The following is a 20251-nucleotide window of genomic DNA, read 5'->3' as shown; positions in this document are numbered from 1 at the left end:
ATAGGAATTAAATGTTTAGTTTATTTGGATGACATAATAGTATATGCAAAGAACTTACAAGATCATAATGATAAATTAATTAACGTATTTGAACGATTACGTATTCATAATCTAAAAATAGAACCAGATAAATGTAGTTTTTTACAACGGGAATGTTTATTTTTAGGTCATGTAATTACAGATGAGGGTATAAAACCAGATAAAAAGAAAGTTGAAGCTGTTATGCATTTTCCAGTACCTAAGAACGTTAAGCAAATAAAAAGTTTTTTAGGGCTTAGTGGATATTATCGCAAGTTCATAGAAAATTATAGTGCTATAGCTAATCCAATGGTGAAACTATTGAGAAAAGATGTAAAGTTTAATTGGGATGAGAATTGTCAGAAAGCTTTTGATAAATTAAAAGAAATACTTTGTTCAGAACCAATTTTGCAATATCCCGATTTTACACAACAATTTATACTTACGACAGATGCTAGTGGTAAAGCATTAGGAGCAATTTTATCTCAAGGTACAGTAGGATCGGATTTACCAATAGCTTATAGTTCGAGAACTTTAAATAAAGCAGAATGTAATTATTCAGCTACAGAATTAGAATGTTTAGCGATTATATTCGGCGTAAAAACATTCCGGCCGTACTTGTATGGTAGGAAGTTTACAATACTAACAGACCATAGACCGTTATCTTGGTTATTTAATTTGAAAGATCCGTTATCTAGATTAGCAAGATGGCGTATCGAACTGGAACAATATAATTATGAAATAATTTATAAAATGGGAAAATTAAACACTAATGTTGATGCACTATCGCGAATGTATAATATTAGCGAAATTAAAGATGAAAGTTATACGAACTTTCTAGAAAAATTAGAAACTACAATAATTAGTAATAAAAATGTTAAAGAAGTACACGGTGAGTTAATAGACTCACCGTCAGAATATAGTATAGTATCGGAAATAGAAAAATATTATAATTTTAGATCAGGTATTAATTACGAATTAAAAACACGATTCGGGCGTGACAAAAAGTTGAAATCTAATAAAGATTTGGGTGACGTAGTAAAATTCAAAAATGGGGATGGATACATAATATTTTTAATAACAAAAACAAAACAAAAACAAAACAAAAACAATTAACTACGTATGAAAACGTGCACATAGCATTATTGAATCTTAAACATTTTTGTGAAAAACATTCGTTAACTAAATTAGCAATGAATCAATTAGGACGACAAGACGGACTAGATTGGGCTAAAATTAGGTCAATGATAAGATACATTTTTCGTAATACAAATATAGAAATAATAATTTGCACCAAGTTCGAATTCAGTGAGGAAGAGAAATTAATTATTTTTAAACAATTCCACGATTCGAAACTAGGGGGGCATGGTGGAGTTACTAGAACAATGAAAAAAATAAAGAAACAGTTTAATTGGCCAAATTTAAAACACGAAGTGAAGGAGTATATAAAAAACTGTGCAGCTTGTCAAACAAATAAAAATACTAACAAACATATTCAATATCCGATGGTTATCACCACAACGAGTACAAAACCATTTGAAAAAATATTTTTAGACATTGTAGGACCATTAATTACAACGGGGTTAGGCAACAACTATATATTGACAATGCAATGTGATTTGACAAAGTTTAGTTTAGGTACACCTTTACAGTGTCATACAGCGAACGTAGTAGCTAAAGCATTTGTAACAAATTTTGTTTGTATACATGGTATCCCAGAAACAGTTTTGACAGACCAAGGTACCGAATTTCTTAGTAAAACTTTTACAGAGGTATGCAGGTTGTTAAAAATTAATAAGATTAAGACTTCTTCTTATCACCCGACTTCGAACGGCGCACTTGAACGTAGTCATAAATCGCTAGCAGAATACTTAAGACACTATGTGAGCAAAAGTTTAGACAATTGGGATGAGCTGTTACCTTACGCAATGTTCGTATATAATTCAACGGAGCATACATCCACGAAATATCAACCGTACGCGTTGTTGTATGGTAGGGAGATTAATATTCCAGTTAAGTTGAAATCAAATCCAGAACCTAGGTATAATTATGACGATTACGTTTATGACTTAAAGCAAAAATTGCAGGAAGCACATCACATAGCCAGGGAGAGATTAATTAGAAGTAAAGAAAAAAGTAAAAAATATTATGATAAAAAAGTAAAAACGGAAACGTTAGAGATAGGGAATTTAATACTACTCAAAGATCATACTCAAAGGAATAAGTTAAGTCCATTTTGGAAGGGACCATACGAAATTTTGGAGGTATTAGATTCAGAAAACGTAGTTATATCACGAAATCGAAAAAAAGTAACGATACACAAAAACGACGTGAAAAAATATTACGAAAACGATGATAAAAATAACGAACAAAATGATTAAATATACCACAAATAATTGGTTATGTATTATAATAATAAATAAATAATAAAACGATAAAATAATAATAGAAACAGTATATTGAGATAATGTAGAAATAATTAATATAATACGAATCGTATTTATAGCATAATGCTGATAATAAAAAGTCGACGTGGGATGTGAACGTCGTAGCATAGTGAAATGATAAATAGTATATATATATATTATAGGTTGTGTTGGTTATGGACCAAAATTCAAGGAGTGTCAAATAGTTTTAATGACAATATACCAGAATATGAAGGAATATCAGAAATAAAAATCTATTTTCATGACAAACTCGAAGTTAAGAGAGGAATGGTGGGAGTATCGAATCATCAAAATGATAGGATAGTGGTACCACAATTCCGGAATGGGGGATGTAATATAGAATCCTTACAGTATATATGTAATACACCATATCAAAAAACTGATAATGTTGGTTATTTGGGAGAATATACGTATCTTTTGGAGAAATCATGTACCATACATGTGAAAACTATGAATGGCACAGACGAGCAAGTTAAAGTAGGAAAAATGGATTACTATGTAATAATAAATCAAACAATGGATATGGAGAAGGAAAACAATAATAAATCAATATCAACTAATAATAACATGATAACAACAGAAAGGACTGACCAAAAGTTAAGAGAAATAACTACAGAAAATACAACTATAAATGACAGTCACATTAGTACTACGGAAATGAGCGAAAGTCAGAATAGAATAACAACGAGCACACCAATAGAACAAAACACTACGAGATTAGAGGAAGTTGAAAACACATATTCAGATAACGTAGTAAATAGTACTACGCACGCAGTACAAACAAAAGAAAATTCTAATTCTAATTTTTATACGACAGGAAGTGACCAAAGATCAGATATAAATAAGGGGTCACAAAATTTTAATAACGAAATCAATAATAGAAATAAAAAGAATGAAACAATTGCATGTAATCGAGAAAAAAATGAAACAAATTATGTATATATAGTGTGTGTGTTATTAGGAATGATAGTAGTAATAAAGATGCTAATAATAATGAATATATTGAAATATTATAAATTAGTAAGGAAAGAGAGGTACAGGTATTTGGTACAAACATTAACTACTACAGCACGACGCGACGTTCAAAAGAGGGAGGAAATAACTCTCACGAGTCTTTAGAAAAAAAATAATAATAAACAATAAATAAATAAAAATATGTAATAAAATATATAGCAATTATGAGTTAATTCTAGTATAGATAAGATAAATAACTGTAGAATAGAGTATACAGGGTAATAAAGTTGCTAATAGATTAATAATATACTAATAAAGCATGGCGCAGCTAACATAGAATTATTATAAATTGATAAATAAATAAAAATAATATTATAGGTTTTTGATCGCAATAACGCTCAATGGACGAGAGGCAGATAGTGAAAATCTAATAGGAAAAATAATTGAATTAAAATTCAGAGGACAGTTGGATTTTATTAATATCACGGGAGAAGTAGATGACGAATTTTATATTCCAAATTTGGACTATGAGAAAAATTATATCGAAACTATTCAAATAAAATGCGAATTATCTGATAATTATATTAGATTAGATAAAGTGTTAAATGCACCTAGAACATATTATTTACAAAAATTTTGTACGATTAATTTAATAGGTGGGAAAGATAGGAAATACGGAACCGTATATACAAAAGATAAAAAATCAAGGATTGATTACACTGACTCCAGATTGCAGGACATACGGAAATGATATAATTTTGAATCCGACCCAGTATATAAAATCTAAATACTACGTAAATTTTATTCCACAAATAGGATCGGGAAGTTTAGTATTTACGATTCCTAGTAAAATAAAAAATATAAACCTACCTAGGTTAGTAATTAAGGAAGATAATCACAAACTAGAATAAATTCACGAAATAGCACATTCACTTGACGAGGTACAGAACATGATAGATAGTGAAATAGAAAAACAGTCGGGACAGGACATAATAAACGATAAGCGCAACTATTTGTTGTATCTAACGATAGGATTATTAGTATTCTCATTAATGTTACTATTTGTAATATATATAACATATAAATGTAAACTAACTTCGTTAAGGCAACCTCGGTATGAAATGGTACGAATGGGAAAAAGTAAGTTTTATGCGGAAACCGCAAGTAACACAGCTAAAGGTGTTATTCAAGTGGAACAGGAACAAAGTAAAGGAAAAAGCGTATTACCGCAAATAAAGTAAAATATAATTAATACATAATAAATAATATAATATGTAAGTTAAGTATTAAAATGATATACTATAAAATATAAACGATAATATTAACAATCATTATAAGGATAAGTATATAAGAAATAATAATAATAATAAAAAAAAAAAAAAAATATATATATAATAATATAATATGATATAAATGTTAAAATTTAATAATAAATTTTACAATAGAAAGGAAGTCAAATTCGTAATCATGGATTTTGAGTTCACCATGATGAATAGAACGAGTATAGTGGTAATATCCGGAGCAATTTCGAACAGCCTGAACAAGTGCAAAATTCGAAAGCTAGAAGGGAGACCGCTACTTTTGCCACTTCATGAACAAGTAAGAGAAATGAAAGTTCATGAATTACTGTTGGCCAAAAGGGAAATCAAGCGGATACTAAGCTGTAAACAGGTACTACAGGAGGCTTGTTTAGCGCAACTCGAAAAAAGTATGACTTCTAGTTTAAATAATTTAAAACCAGAATATATTGAAAGATATATTTCAATGGGAGATAAAATAAACGTAATAGTAGTGTGGAATGGGCATTCTGATAGGAACATTTTGCAAAGAATGGAAATAGATAAATTTGAAATTTTGAATATAACTTGTTATGATGAACATCTTACAAAAGAATTTACAATTAAATTAGAAAAACTAAAGACAAAAGAAATTATATTTAAATATGAAATAGGTTCATTTGGGAAAAATGGTAGAATGTTGAATTTGGAGGAAACTCACAGTATAATGTGTCCAAAAAAACATAGAATGACTTACGCTCACGACCCGAAAATGGACGTGAGGTTCACGAAGTGTATATTCAATATGGTTTTGAGGAAACAAGGATACGCGAATTTAATAAAATATTTTAATTAATAATAATTAAATGAATTTTTTTTTAAAATTTTGTTTTTGTAAGACGGTCAATCTAACAGGATAAGATTAGTTATAGAAAAAAAAAAATTATTATATAATAATATGAGTATAATTTTGTAATAAGTATGTTATGGTAAAATTAAAATTAATTTAATTACAGAGGAAAAAGTAAAATTTAAAATTAGGTGGGGGAAATAGCATTATGTCAGTTGATCGATACGTTTAAATTATGATCGGTGAAATAATGTTATGTCCCATGCAAAAAAAAATAAAAAATCTCCGAAATAGAAAATGAAAATCAATTCGGATAAAAATCGGATTGGAATGTAGTACTGTGCCAAGTAATCTAATAGAAAAAAAAAATATATATATAACATTTTGATTAGTGGTACAATACTATATTCCGTGCGAGATAATCTCTTCAGGAAAGAAAAAAAAAAAGAAAAAAAATATATATAGACATTTGATCAATTGGTGATACATTTAAGAGTTGTGCATATAAACGAACTTTTGAATGGATCATACAATCGTTCAAATGAAGTTAACAAATCTCAATAAGAAAAGTATACATTCAATATCTTGCTAATTTAGTCTTGACGTCAACTTATACTTTCGTTAAATAGTAAGGTAAGCGTCAAGAACTTGAATTAACAAGATAAAGATAAAGAAAAAAAAATTTTTAAGGATAAATAAAGATAAAATCATTTTAATGCTGATCTATACCACAAACACAACTTTGATTAAATAGTATGTTTGGGTGATAGGTCCGCAGTAAATAAGATAAATTCAAACGATATTGTAGAAAAGAAAAAAAATAAAGAGGAATAGATTAACAAACTAAAATTAGATAAAAAGAATTTAGAAATTTTAAAATGGAAGATATATATATACAAGGAGTAAAAATATATAATAAAATATATGCATAAGAAAACATGTGGGAAATAAAGGTAAAATATAGAACTAAGGTAAAAAGAAAATATATATGATTATAAATTTATTAATTAATGTAATTAACACGGTGTTGGAGATTGTAGACAAAAAGAAAATATTGTATTAGCTTTAAGCAATGATATTATAAATACTAACACTAAAATAAGTGATATTGTAAAAAAAAAAAATATATATATATATATATGTTATTAAATTAAACTAACATAGATAATAATTAATAATGATATAATGTAATTTTTTGATAAATTGTACTTAATGTTGAAAATCAATGTAACAAAAATATATTGTGGATTGTACGTATATTTTTGAAAACAATAACGAAATAATGTAACCAAATATGTAATTGTAAAATGATAATTATTGTAAACATGATTGTAACAACTTATGAATGTAAAATTGTAAATTAGGGAAGGTGCTTGTACTGAATATTAAGAATTGAGCCACATTTTAATGTTTAGACAGTAAAATATGACTTTAAGAGGGGAGGTGTAACGAACCCAATAATACACATAATATATTATTGTGATCGTTCCGCCTTCAGCTACATTTGGCAACATAAAAAACTAGATAAACAATGGCACATTAATCAAAGTCATATCTGCAAATAGAAAACCTATGGGAGGATACTGAGAGGGCAATGCGAATCTTGTTATCTCATTACTATAATCTCACCTTCAATTCTAAATATATGAATATAACAATTAAATATTTAATCTTAATTATCTCATTACAATAGGTAATACAATCTCACCTTAAATGCGTGAATATAATAATTAAATATTGTTATGGAATATGCATATATATATATATGTATGAAATGCATAGTATCTGGAAAGTAACGGATGGCGTATGACATATATCGCAAATACGATAACAGGATACGATTGTCGGAATAACCAGACGTGGGAATGTATCAATGATTAATTGAACAACGTCCTGTGAAATCCGCAGATAAATCGATAGACTAGGGGGAAGTGGGAGAGCAAGAGGCCCTATAAAACCAGACCCGAACGGCCTGTAGATTAGACGTGTTTCACCATAGTACAGACGAGCACCTTCGCGAGAGACAACATAACAACTTGTCAAATTGGACTTAGAATATTTTATGCAGAAGAAATTTAATAAACAACTTAACTTTTCAACAAGTCTAATTATTTTGTCAAACCTACCTGAGAAATCCTTTACCAAGGGTCTTGCTACCTGCAACTTATGAACTAAGCAGTTAGCCCAATTGCTAGATCATAACAGTACTATGCACAACCACACACGTGTACGATTACCTGTTCAGAACCTCTGCAAAGCTATACCATGGAGATCTCGGGCGTGGGTAGGTTGACCACCTCATTGTCACGTGAAATTTTTGCGGAAAATTCTGTACTCGTACCGTTAAATAAAAACATTAGAAATGTACAAGCAGACGTAATCCCAGAAAATCCAAAAGTCAGTGTAATCTCTCTGTTAGCAGAGATTCTACCATCTGTATTACCCCAAAATTTTTCAAACTTAAACCAAATAAAAAATCTAAACTCTTTAGCACATAAGGCAATCGAAATAAATAACCTCCAACGTAAGTCATTGGAACCTCTATTTATATTTAAAGTTGAATTTCACTTTACAGTTATGTACATATCTATATTATTCATAACTCTAACCATAAGTATAGTTGTTGTTAAGTTTAAGAACCAGGTCATAAAAATGTATAGTCCAGAGGTAACGGATAATATTCCAAGCAATGAACAAGTTAACCCTTAAGTTTGTATAAAAAAAATTGTATTGCCTTAAGTGTAGAATAAACTAAGTAAGTTTAAGCATTATAGACACCATGTGGCGGTATTGTAACTAGGTGTACCCGTAGTGTAAGAAATTTATGGAGTAGTAAATAAGGTCGCAGGGACTGCTCCAGTTTAACGCTGTGGGTAAGTTGTATATGCATGCACGCGTATGTATGTATGCATGTATGTATGTATGTATGTATGTATATATATGTATGTATGTAATATATATATAGGGATAAATGTGTTGACTCGGGGTAAGACGAGTGTGTGACCGATTCGGTTCTCACGATGGTCTACGTGACCGAAAGGGCTGGGTCAGCACATTCTTAGAGGCCTGGACGGACCGTTGCGGCGGGCCTTGCCCGGCGGACGGCAGTCGTGTAAGGTCGAAAGAGTAACACCCGCGTTACTGGTCAGAGCATCTTTTATAGTTTATTACAGAGCCTCATATAGTTTTAATCAGAACCTCTCTCAGTGTCAGTATTTATATAGATTCATTACATCAATTATATATACATTAATTCTTTTGTGTTTAATTGAAATATTTAGTATTAATATCAACTTATAAAAGCATTATATAGGTACATAGTTACAACAAGTATCTAATTTAATAAATCGGTAATCTTAGTATACGTAATCTACGTGTTACTTATTTAACACCAATACCTACCTACGGTTTAACGTCATTCGACGGTGGATCACACTTCACACTATTAAAATGAACTATTGGGTTGTGACATGTGGCGTGGCTTGACTCATTATATGTGGGCGTGCACATACTCAAGAATATTTGTCTTAAAATATTTTATTTTTTAAATTTTGAGCTTTTTGTTTTCTAATGTTTGGTAACAATACGTCTTGTACAAAGTCTTGAAATGGTTCTGCATTCGGTTTATTTTAACGCATTATAAGTCTATATAAACCTCCTTCATTTATAAATACTTCTTTATCTTGATTTGTTTTTTTTAGTAGATGAGGGGTGGTCTACTCCGAGTAGCCTACCTCTTTCTTTTTTATATTTTTTTAAATTCTATAAATTCTTTATTCATTGCAGACTTAGGAGGAAATTGGAATATAACACCTAATAATGTAATATTTTTCAGAAAAAAACTAATTAATTAATTTATATGTCTACAGTTTGATATACCAATACATATTTTCATATTAAAACATAATATTAGTACTATACCTATAATATAATATCATCATAATTTATTATTAATAATAGGAGCATTACTAATGTTACAAACGAAGGAGAAGCATCGATTTGTAATGAAGAAGATAATGTAAGTTCACGCGATAATAGGTTTCTACACAAAAGGAGTCCGTGACTGAAAATATAATGTTACCAACTGTGCCAACCGAGCCAATAATTGCAACTGAAAATATGTTGGAAATATAATTAAAAGGTAAACAACGACAGACAAGATTGATAACAATGTGAATATGAGAATATTGATACTAACAGGCATGACGTTATACACGTTTTGTATCTTTGTGATATTGCTTGGTTATGGAAACAACCGGATGTGAAAATACTTGAATGCCGTCTTTCCGTATAGTACCTATGTAATTTATATTATTTTATAAATAATAATTTAAGATTTCCTGAAATTTCGGGGAGGGGGCTGCTGCCCCTCAGCCCTCCCCCTGGAAGTTGGAACCGCCACTAATTCATAGTCGCAAAGCCGCAATCGCTCATTGGACACCAGTCCATAGGAATCAGTAATCACGTAAAAACAGTGTGGCCGCGACAGTCGCGACTCGCGGCGGCTACCCGCGGGTACCTACTAGTTCTCCCGGTGTGATAAGAAATGTGATAACAAAAAAAAAAAAAAGTACCAACTGTATGAGCTTGAAACAGTCTTGGTACGAATTTTGTGTTTATTCATTTTGTCCCCTTGTACTGGATACATACAATTATTTATCCGTAATTTATTTATTTATGTAACCGACTATCGTGACTAATGACCGTTTAATACTTTAATGTCCGTTATTTAACCGCCATTTGAGTCGTTTGTACATAACACCAAGTTGTAATTACTATAGTTGAATAAAGATTGCACATGCCTGTTCGACGTTGTATGAAAGTTCAACTATTTTAATTATTTTTTCTGTGAATCAACTTAGTTGAACGTAAGTTTAACCTGTACTTTTAAATTTTTACTTCAATAAAGAGTTTGAGGTACATGAATGGTTTGTAATACACCTGTTTGGCGATGTGCTTGAAAGTATTCATATTTGTTCATAGCAATTACATATAGTATCTTTCTACTTATACCTTGTCTTAGAAACAAAGTGTATTCATTCGTATTTACCTTAAGAATCTATCACCTTAAACTTGGTTTATTAAAATTTCTTAAATATGTGTTGCTAACCTATGATTATTATATTAATTGTTTGTGTATATATTAGAACAATAATGTTACTATATGCTTTTACAGTAATTGAATAAGTAAAAGGTGTCAATACATGTTATATTGTTATGTTTGTAAAAATTAAATTCCAGTGTATGAATAAAATCATAAACTTTTTCTTCGTTAGTGTAGTTAACTGATTTTAATTGTTTATTAAATAGATAATAAATAATTTATTCATAATTACAAACTTAGACAAACAACAAATTACCAGTTGTTTTCAGATGCTAGATATTTTTAAATAAAAATGGGGCACAAGTATTACAAAGACCAAAACTAATTAATGTATAGATATTTTTTTTATAAATAATAATAATTTTTTTTGTATTATATGTAGGTGTTCTGTCATTGAGCCAGATACATATAAATTCATTATTCTATCTCTGACAATAATCTATTAAAAAAACTTTTAGTTAAATAGTAGAATTTACAGTTAAATAAAATATTAATGAATACATTTTATATACCTAATTGGTATAATGTTTGTTGTTTTTTATCAATGAACAACTCTGGTAATGATAAATTTTAACAATTTGAGCCTTGGTATAATCAATCCGGACAATTCAATTGTTAGTATGATGCCCAAAACATCGGTTTATAATAAAAATGTATTGAACTTCTATGGTGACCATAGAAAAACGTGCCTGTCGGGTGTCACCCTGGCTAAAGAAATGCAACATCTAGTGTCAATATTCAATCATATGATACAAATCTTGTACCTGTATTTTGGAGTTTTCTATTATTGAATATTGACAGTAAATTTTGGATTTTTTTAGTCAGGGCGACATCCGATAGGCACGTTCTAATCATTGTTTTTCTATTGTCACTGTTCAATACATTTTCATTAAATACCAGTATTTTGGACATCATACCAATTACTAAATTGTCCAGATTGATTATAACAAGACTATAAAAATTCTACAATAATTGTCTATAATTACAGAGTTGACAATACTGAATGCTACTCTCAAAAATTGTATTTTAAGCAGTAAACATGGCCATTGTTGGGATAACTGTTTTTATGACACATAGTGCAGAAATACTTTTGTAGTACATGGTTACGCATATTTTGATCAATTTTTGATGTGGTGTTGTTTAAGCCTACAAATTCTAGGGGAAATAGGATTATAATATTGGACTACTAGTGTGCAACTGTCACTTTTTTAAAAATAATTGGGGTTTTCAGTTCCTTTTTTAAGTTGAAAATGTTGAAATATTCTCAATTTTGAATGTAAACAAATTAACTTAAAATAACAACTACAATATTTTTTTTTTTTACAAATATCTACAACTCTAATGATTACCAATTTGAATTGATCTTCATTGCTGTAGTATTGTTGTGTTAGAACAATTGTTAGCCGAACAAAATTAAATTAAACAGTGCTTTCTGCCTTAAATTATTTAGACATTCCTGTTTGAAAATGTTTGTTATTTGCTTACTAATTTTAATTTTAGTATGTGTGAACTGTAAAAGTACTACATAAACCTGCATTCAATATATTATTTTAAAATAAATATTTGATATTGTCTGAAATTCGATGACGGTAATTGATGGAATTTTTTTTTGTTATTTTTTGGAAGAATATAATAATTATGCTATATCCTATTTTGATATTATATCAAATATATTTAAGCTTATAATGGCTAAACTAATTTATAGTTTGTGTCCAATGGTCCAATCGCAAAAACTAAATCAAAGATTGTTTCCTGTCTTAACGAAACCTTAAAGGATTGAATTATATCATATATGCGCCTTTAGTTTTTTCACACCATGTAAAAGTTATGTAACTCAATTAGTTAGGTAATAAATGGTGTGTTTTAAATGTGAATATTAAAAAAAAAAATGTCTTGAATTTTTGATTACTATGATTTATCTATGTTTTTAACTAATATATTCAGTTTTTATAAAGTGAATAATTAATAATTTACTATGTAAATGTAACCAATAATAATTATATTGCTTAGATATTTTATCATATCTGTGCTACTAGAACTAATTAAAATTTTTTTCTATAGATTGATTTACCTACGATTTATAAATCAGTATACCTGTCGTCTTCAACTGTGACAATTAAAAACGGTTTTTTTTAAGACCAACCCTGATTCACCTGTCTTCAACTGCAATATTCAGATACGGTTTTTTTAAGTTGATCCTAAAATTTATAATATATATATATATATATATACCTTTTGATTGTTAAATATTTTTTCAATTTTATTTAGCAACCTCGTTTTGGAATGGCGCTGAGAGATCACGATTATGTTATTCCAGCCAACCACACACAATCAAGAAGAAGTTGGTGTTCCGGATATAGCAGTCATTTTACAAGATCATGACTATATTCAACAAATGCCCTTAGTTGAGATTGGGCCCCATCATGAGGAAGAAGATGGAGAAGCACATGAAGTTGACATGAGAGAAGAAGAAGATGAAATACCTGGAGAAGCACAAGAACAGGAAGTACCCGTTGAAGGAGATGAAGAACCCCTTGTAGAAGAAGATATTGCTGTAGTTGCAGATGTCATAGTTGGAGGAGTACCGCCAGAAACATATAGAACACTTCCCGGCATTCGTCGTAACTCAACGATCTACGTAGACAATTTAAAATATAAATATTACAAACGCGAAATTTTAGTTAACTAATTTCACTAGTTTGTGAGAGGCAAAAAAATCGAAGACATCCCATGTGTTATGGTACGGCATCAGTAAATAGAGATATTATGGACAACAGACTTTCACTTATTAATCCTCATAATCATCGGGCCGACGATATAGACTTTCATGTTCCATACTTAAGAGAAGCAATCGGTAATAAAGGACTTGACCCAACAAATACAACAGCATCTGTAAGAACCATTTACAACAATGAAATTATCCAGTAAGTTGTATTTCATTAACTCATACTGCATAAACTTATTTGCACTTAAACATTTTTGACGAACATATTTTCTTTTTAATACTATATATTAATTTTGATTTGTGTTGTTTTAAGACATGCAGAGGCCGCTCGTAATTATACACATCTACAAGCTGTCAGAAGAGTAGGTGCGATGAGAAGTTTGCAACGGCCAGCAATACCACAAGACATGCATGCACTTGCCGAAACATTGAATAATCCACAATATCCTGCCTACTCTCAAACATTGCAAGTACCACCTAGAAGATTTTTCCAGCAAGAGGTAGTCATCAATGGAAGAAGTGTAGGAGTTGTATTTGCAAACAGGGTTGCAATAGAACTGTACAGAGAAGATTTGAACACTGTGACTATGGTTGGAATTGATGAAACCTTTAAAACTGTACCTAGTCACCCAACAGACTTGAAATGTCTACTAACATTTCAAATAGTATTTAATAGTGTTGTAAGTATTGATTCTCACTGTTGTCAGCACATATTATTTTGACATTACTTTTTTTCTATTTTAGGCATTTCCTATGGTTTATGTACTTTTGGGTAGTATGAATGAAGAGACGTATTGTGGTGTACTAACAATTATTAGAGACATTTTACCTTTGGATTACGACAGAATTCGGTTTGTGACTATGAAAGAGCACCGATGAATGCAGTTGGACACATTTTTCCAACAAGCAGATTGGTTTGTTGTTGGTTCCATTACACCCAATCTATTGTACGATACTGCCATCGAAAACTGAATAATATACTAAATTTAATCCGAACGCATGAAGAAGCAGCTAGGATTTTTAGAATGGTGACTATTAAATTTATATATTAATTAATGTTACTTGTTAGTCTAATACTTTATGATATATCAGGTCTTAGCTCTTCCTCACTTGCCTGCCACGAGGAACAATCCACTGTGTCCAAATGTATGTGTATTAGATGGATACAATGCCATTGTTCGGTATGCCAGACAGTTTCCTGAAATCCAAATTATTATCGAACACTTTTTAAATAATTACATCCGCGGTTTTTGGATTGAACAAATTGGGCCAGAAAAATTTAGTGTCTTTGGAGAAGATCACCGGACAAATAATTATTTAGAATCGTTCCATTCTACTTTACTGAAACAAATGGGTGCCCACCCTAACATTTGGGATTTCCTACGTGAGTTATTTAAATAGTTTCTCATGAGTAATCTCTATGTTACATTCTTGTTCTAAATGTTTTTATGTTTGTGTTCTATGTTTATGTGTTCTATGTTTGTGCTATATTTAAAGATTAATCAACGTCACACAAAAAATAAAAGTAAGTTATTCATGTTTTTGAAATACATCATAATTATTATTTTTGTTTTTTTTTCCTAAACTGTTCTATGTTTGTGCTATATTTATAGATTAATCAACGTCATATGCAAACAATAAAAGTAAGTTATTCATGTATTTGAAATACATCATTTTTATTTTTATTTTTTTTTGAAAACTGCTTATGTCACCACCTACAACTGGTTTTGTAGGCTGACGTTAATTTTTCCTTTGAGAAATTGTTTATACTTAGTGAGTACTGTGTTCATATGAGGCTGTTAATAATTAATTTGATATAAATATTAGTACAGCATGAAACTAATCTTTGTTAATGTATTGTATTGTATTTACCCTTCAATTGTGGTATTAACCGACATTTTAAGTTAATATTTTTTCTATATTAACTTTTAACTTATCAAATTACATTTATGGTTTGTAAACTGTTAACTTCTAACTTACTATTTTCATTTGCATGCCCGCCTTTGGTATTAATTACTTTATATGTTCTGCTTAATGTCTTTATTGGCTAGTGTTGATTTGTTTCTATGCAAAATGTTATTATAATTTGCAATTTATTATCACATACTAATATCTTGTGTTCATCTTTACTATTTACAGAAAGGCTGGTTATAATTGAAAACCAATTTTTTGTAGAATTTGGACAACATCAAAGACACCTACAAGTAATGTTCTTGAAATGTGTATGGCATTTCATTTACAAATTAAATTAATAAATTATTTATTTAATTCAACAGATCAGAGATATGCGATCAAGAGCAGGAAGAGAAAATACAACCAGAATCATCCGAGAAAATGTTCAGCAACTCAATAGAGATAATGACATTTTGGTATTTTTAAGGAGAACTGGACATCAAAATGATGGTTATGTTGTTGGTCAAATTGGACCATATCCTTAAAATATATTATTTATAATCTATTCTTCATTTCATGCATCTACTATAGTAGTATGGAAACTATCTATCTATATATTTATTCATCATAGGTACCTAAGTACTTTTTACCTTTGAGGTTATTTTCTATCAATTTAATGTATATTTGAGTGTTTTTGAATTCATACATGTATTGAAAATGTAAAAACAAGTTAATGTATTTCCATAATGGTGTTGTAGTGTAATTTGTACTAAAAAGCGATCATCTGCACACTGTTTTACTGCATTATAGTATTTACTGTACTAATCGACTACACTTATATCACATAACATATTTCTTAAGCATGGTCTTATATTGTTAGATAAATTACCTTTCATACTTAGATATAATATGTTTTAGTTATAGTGAAAAATTACCTATTATACTACTTATGTAACTAATTGTGTTGTATTTTTTATGTTCTGTCTATACTTATTCAACATTTATCAGAATAGTTAGGAATTAGTTTTTACACCCGTTTCAATAAATAGTAAATAATAAATATTAATATAAATATAGTATTATATATAAATTCAATATTACCCAAGTACTGAATTACAGTAGTCCAGATTTAGTAAACTTGTAAAGGTAAGCATTAACAAGTTCAAAAGTTAATTTTCTCTATTTGAATTAACATACTCCTAACTCAGTATTTTAGATTTATCTATCAGGTTAAAGAAACCCTTATAAAAACTTGGATTTTTCAGTTATATTAGTAAAAAATATGTCAGGAGGATTCCACACTTGCATGTGTTGTCTCCATTTTACAAATGTACAAAATGGCAAATTTTACATTTACAATAATACATTTTACCCTACATTCGGAAATTAGAGTGAATTGACCTATTATACAGTTTAAAGGTAAAAATATTATTTAGATTCTTGGACATCCGGAGGCTTTTATTGATATTTTTATTAAGAAGTATAAGTTATGACCTTTTTAAAACTTTAAATCTTTCAAAACAGCCCATGTGTGTGTGGTTACCTCGTAAGTTAAAATCATGTATTATGTTAATAATATGTGTGCGGATGACGGCTGCACCTGTAAAGCCGGTGACGGATACGTGCGCGCACGGACGGCGGCCAACACGTTATGCGTCGGGCGTGTAGTTACTTAAGTCGTAGGTACCTGTCGATAGCCCTGTAAGGAGGGGAGAGTGAGAGATCGAAAGTGGACTGTATTAAAGCTAGGTTCAAATCTTTAGGATGTATGAGTGCTAAGGTGATGAATGAGAGGTACCTAATTACAATAACAACAATGGGTCGATAAATATGGTGCAGAACAATTTATTGTGGTGTTCTGCAAAAGACTCTCTTACTGACTAGGGTTAGTATTATAAGCGCGATCACATACGATCGCGTGAATCAATAAATCAAGAAACAAAAAAATAATACAAATGCAAAAGAAAATAGTGTTTGTTGACAAATAAATCGCGTGTGTACGACCTGATAAGGACGGAAGATGATACCACGACGATGGCGCGGCAGTTGACCCAGTGGAGCGTTGCAACAGCTGCGGGCGGCAATCGGGGCTGGCGTCACTTGCACTCCCGTCGCTTTCGACGAATGGGTCGACGACACTGCGTACAAAACGTAAAGACGAGGTGTTGGACGACGCGGACACGAACTCGTATTTCCGTTAGAGGGAGATCGCGAAACGGTCACGCGAAAACATTAATTGTCGCGGCGTAGGGACGCGGCACAAACGACAACAAAAAAATGGCTTGACCACGGTTCGCACTGCGTAGGACGGGCGGGCGGAACACGTGGGTGCGAAGCGAGCAGGGCTCGAAACGCACAGCGAGTCGGGCGAGCGACGGAAAAACTAATAAACGGTGTTGTATCACGACACAGGCGGTCGAGCGATACACGTTGTCGGCACTACGCACGGCGCGACATGAGAAGAACACGGGCGGCTCAATCTGCAAACACGTGGGCAACCACGGCCCGGGGTCCCACTGCGAAGCTCGGACGGGCGGCGGACAATAAATCAAGCCGCGGTGTCGGCGCGGACGGCCAGAACTCGAAACGCGAAGAAAACAACAAAACGTACATACACGATGAGTTCGTGAGCAGCGAAGGCTCACCGGATCGCGTTGATTAAAAATGTGGTTTACCAATAAAAGTGCCAAGACGGCGGAAAAACAACATGTTGCCTAGACGGCTTAGAAGCGACGACTTTTGCATGGCGGCGGGTGCGGATCGCTGGAGGCACGACTGTGGCGAGACCGTCCCCACTCTGGAGGTGCAAAGTTCGCTCGCACACTTTTCGGCGGCTGGGCGGCAGGGTGACAACATTATGACCTAGTCATATCGCATACAACCGCGCGGAAATACGAACGGCCGATTGTGTACCCAACATTTCCTCCCCGCGTTGAAAGACCAGGGCGTCTTTCAAGAGATCATCAAACATGAATATGGACGTTGAAGTTCAGATCATACACATTACAACAAATACGGTGCAAAAAAAAAAATACATGATAACATGGAAATAAATAATAATTAAAAAAAATTACATTGTACCTGACACTCATCAATAGACAAATAAATAAATAACATGAACGAGAATGTGACTGTTGCACACACAAAAAAAATAAAGAATAGTAAACAATGAGGACCTTGGGAGATGAGGATAAGATCAGGGCTCGACTGGTAAACGCACAAGTTTCACTACCGGACGTTTGTAGACACCGTCCTGCGTGCGCACGGACACGACGCGAACAACCTCGTCTGATCCCGGGTGGACCTCGGTGACACGACCGAGACGCCACTCAGTTGGTGGTCGAGAGGGGGCCTCAACGATGACCATGTCACCGATCGTCAAATTCGGAGATGACTTGAACCATTTGTGTCGTCCTTGTAGTGTAGATAAATATTCACGTGACCACCGTTTCCAGTAGGATTGATGACACTGTCGAATGAGTTGCCAACGATTCAGCCTGTTGATTTGGACGTCGGTGAGGTCAGGTTCGGGTAAAGCTTGAAGCGGCTGTCCTATCAGAAAGTGCCCGGGCGTTAGCGCACTCAAGTCGTGCGGATCGGATGATGTTGGCGTGATTGGTCTCGAGTTTAAAATACCCTCAATGCGGGTGGTCAAGGTGAGGAACTCCTCATATGTCAACACCTGTTGACCGATGGCGTGCTTGAAATGATATTTGGTGCTTTTGATGCCAGCCTCCCAAATTCCACCGAAATGTGGGGCGGCGGGCGGGTTGAAGTGCCACGCACAGGTCAGATGTGATGACAGACGATCTTGAACTTTGGCATCACGGAACAACGTTTTCAGCTGGCGCGCGGCGCCGACGTAATTTGTCCCACAGTCCGAATAAATGTTGGACGGGATGCCGCGACGGGCGACGAAACGGTCTAAGGCTGCAAGGAAGGCCTCCGTGCTCAAATCCGACACGATTTCGAGGTGGACTGCCTTAACGGACATACAGATGAATAATGCTAAGTAGACCTTGACTGATTGCGCATTCCGACGGCGATGTTCTTTCACGAAGAACGGGCCTCCGTAATCCATCCCGACGTGCGAAAAAGGTCGATGCGGTTGGACCCGGTAGGACGGTAAATCTGCCATCATCGGCTGAGGGCGGACAGCCTTGTGACGGGTGCACGGAACGCACGAAAATATGACACGTCGAACCGCAGCGCGACCCGACAAAATCCAAAATTTTTGGCTTAACATTGACAGTACTAATTTTGAGCCGCCGTGCAGAAATGACAGGTGGTAGTGGCGAATAATCAGCTCGGTGAGGTGTGAGGATCGCGGCAGCAAAATCGGGTGCTTCGCGTCCTGACTGGCACTAGCGAAGCGAAGACGGCCTCCGACTCGAATGATACCCTTTTCGTCGACGTAAGGTGCTAGTTGTGCCAGGGACGGCGGCGAAATCATGGATTCATTTTTTAACATTTTTCTCAAGTCTGAAAAATAAACTTGTTGTGTGCGTTGCACGGCGATCGATAACGATCTTTCCCGTTCGGTAAACGTGATTGGACCGACGCGGACAGGTTGTCGACGTAGACGGTGACACAGGTAGCGCAATATGTATGACAATACACGCAGCATTTTACCGAGCGACGAAAATCGGTCAATAAATTCGAGTGAAGGCGGATGAACATTGACGGCCAACGTCGTGATGACATTCGGTCGGGTCTCCGGCAGCTGGTCTGGTGTGAGCGGAATAAATCTCGATTGTGGCCACTGGTCTTCGGGAAGTCGTAGGAAGTCAGGACCGTTCCAATAGATGGACGAGGACAACATTGATTTCGGCAACAGTCCACGAGAAGCTGGATCCGCGGGGTTGTCGTTGGTCGAGACGTAACTCCACATACAACCAGGTAGCAATTGACTTATTTTTGCAACTCGATTTGTTACAAAGATCTTGAAATGTTTTTGGTCCGACGTCAACCATGACAAGACGA

At 33.0% G+C, this 20251-nt stretch overlaps 1 protein-coding gene and 1 pseudogene across 1 annotated transcript; both read left to right on the top strand.

The window, feature by feature from the left end:
- Positions 1 to 4880: 4880 nt before the first annotated feature.
- On the top strand, positions 4881 to 5552 carry LOC132934166 (uncharacterized). The gene has a single exon (XM_061000440.1). The coding sequence runs from the start codon at positions 4887 to 4889 to the stop codon at positions 5550 to 5552; it is 666 nt and encodes a 221-aa protein (XP_060856423.1). The 5' UTR covers positions 4881 to 4886.
- Positions 5553 to 12933: 7381 nt separating this feature from the next.
- LOC132933837 (uncharacterized) lies at positions 12934 to 15813 on the top strand (annotated as a pseudogene).
- Positions 15814 to 20251: the final 4438 nt, after the last annotated feature.

Source organism: Metopolophium dirhodum, chromosome 1 (genome assembly GCF_019925205.1).
Source record: "Metopolophium dirhodum isolate CAU chromosome 1, ASM1992520v1, whole genome shotgun sequence".
Lineage (NCBI taxonomy): Eukaryota > Metazoa > Arthropoda > Insecta > Hemiptera > Aphididae > Metopolophium > Metopolophium dirhodum.
Note: the sequence above shows the minus strand (reverse complement) of the source record. Positions and strands in the feature narration are given on the sequence as shown.

Coding starts and splice junctions, on each gene's coding strand:
- LOC132934166 (XM_061000440.1), top strand. CDS start 4,887: ATGGATTTTGAGTTCACCATGATGAATAGAACGAGTATAGTGGTAATA.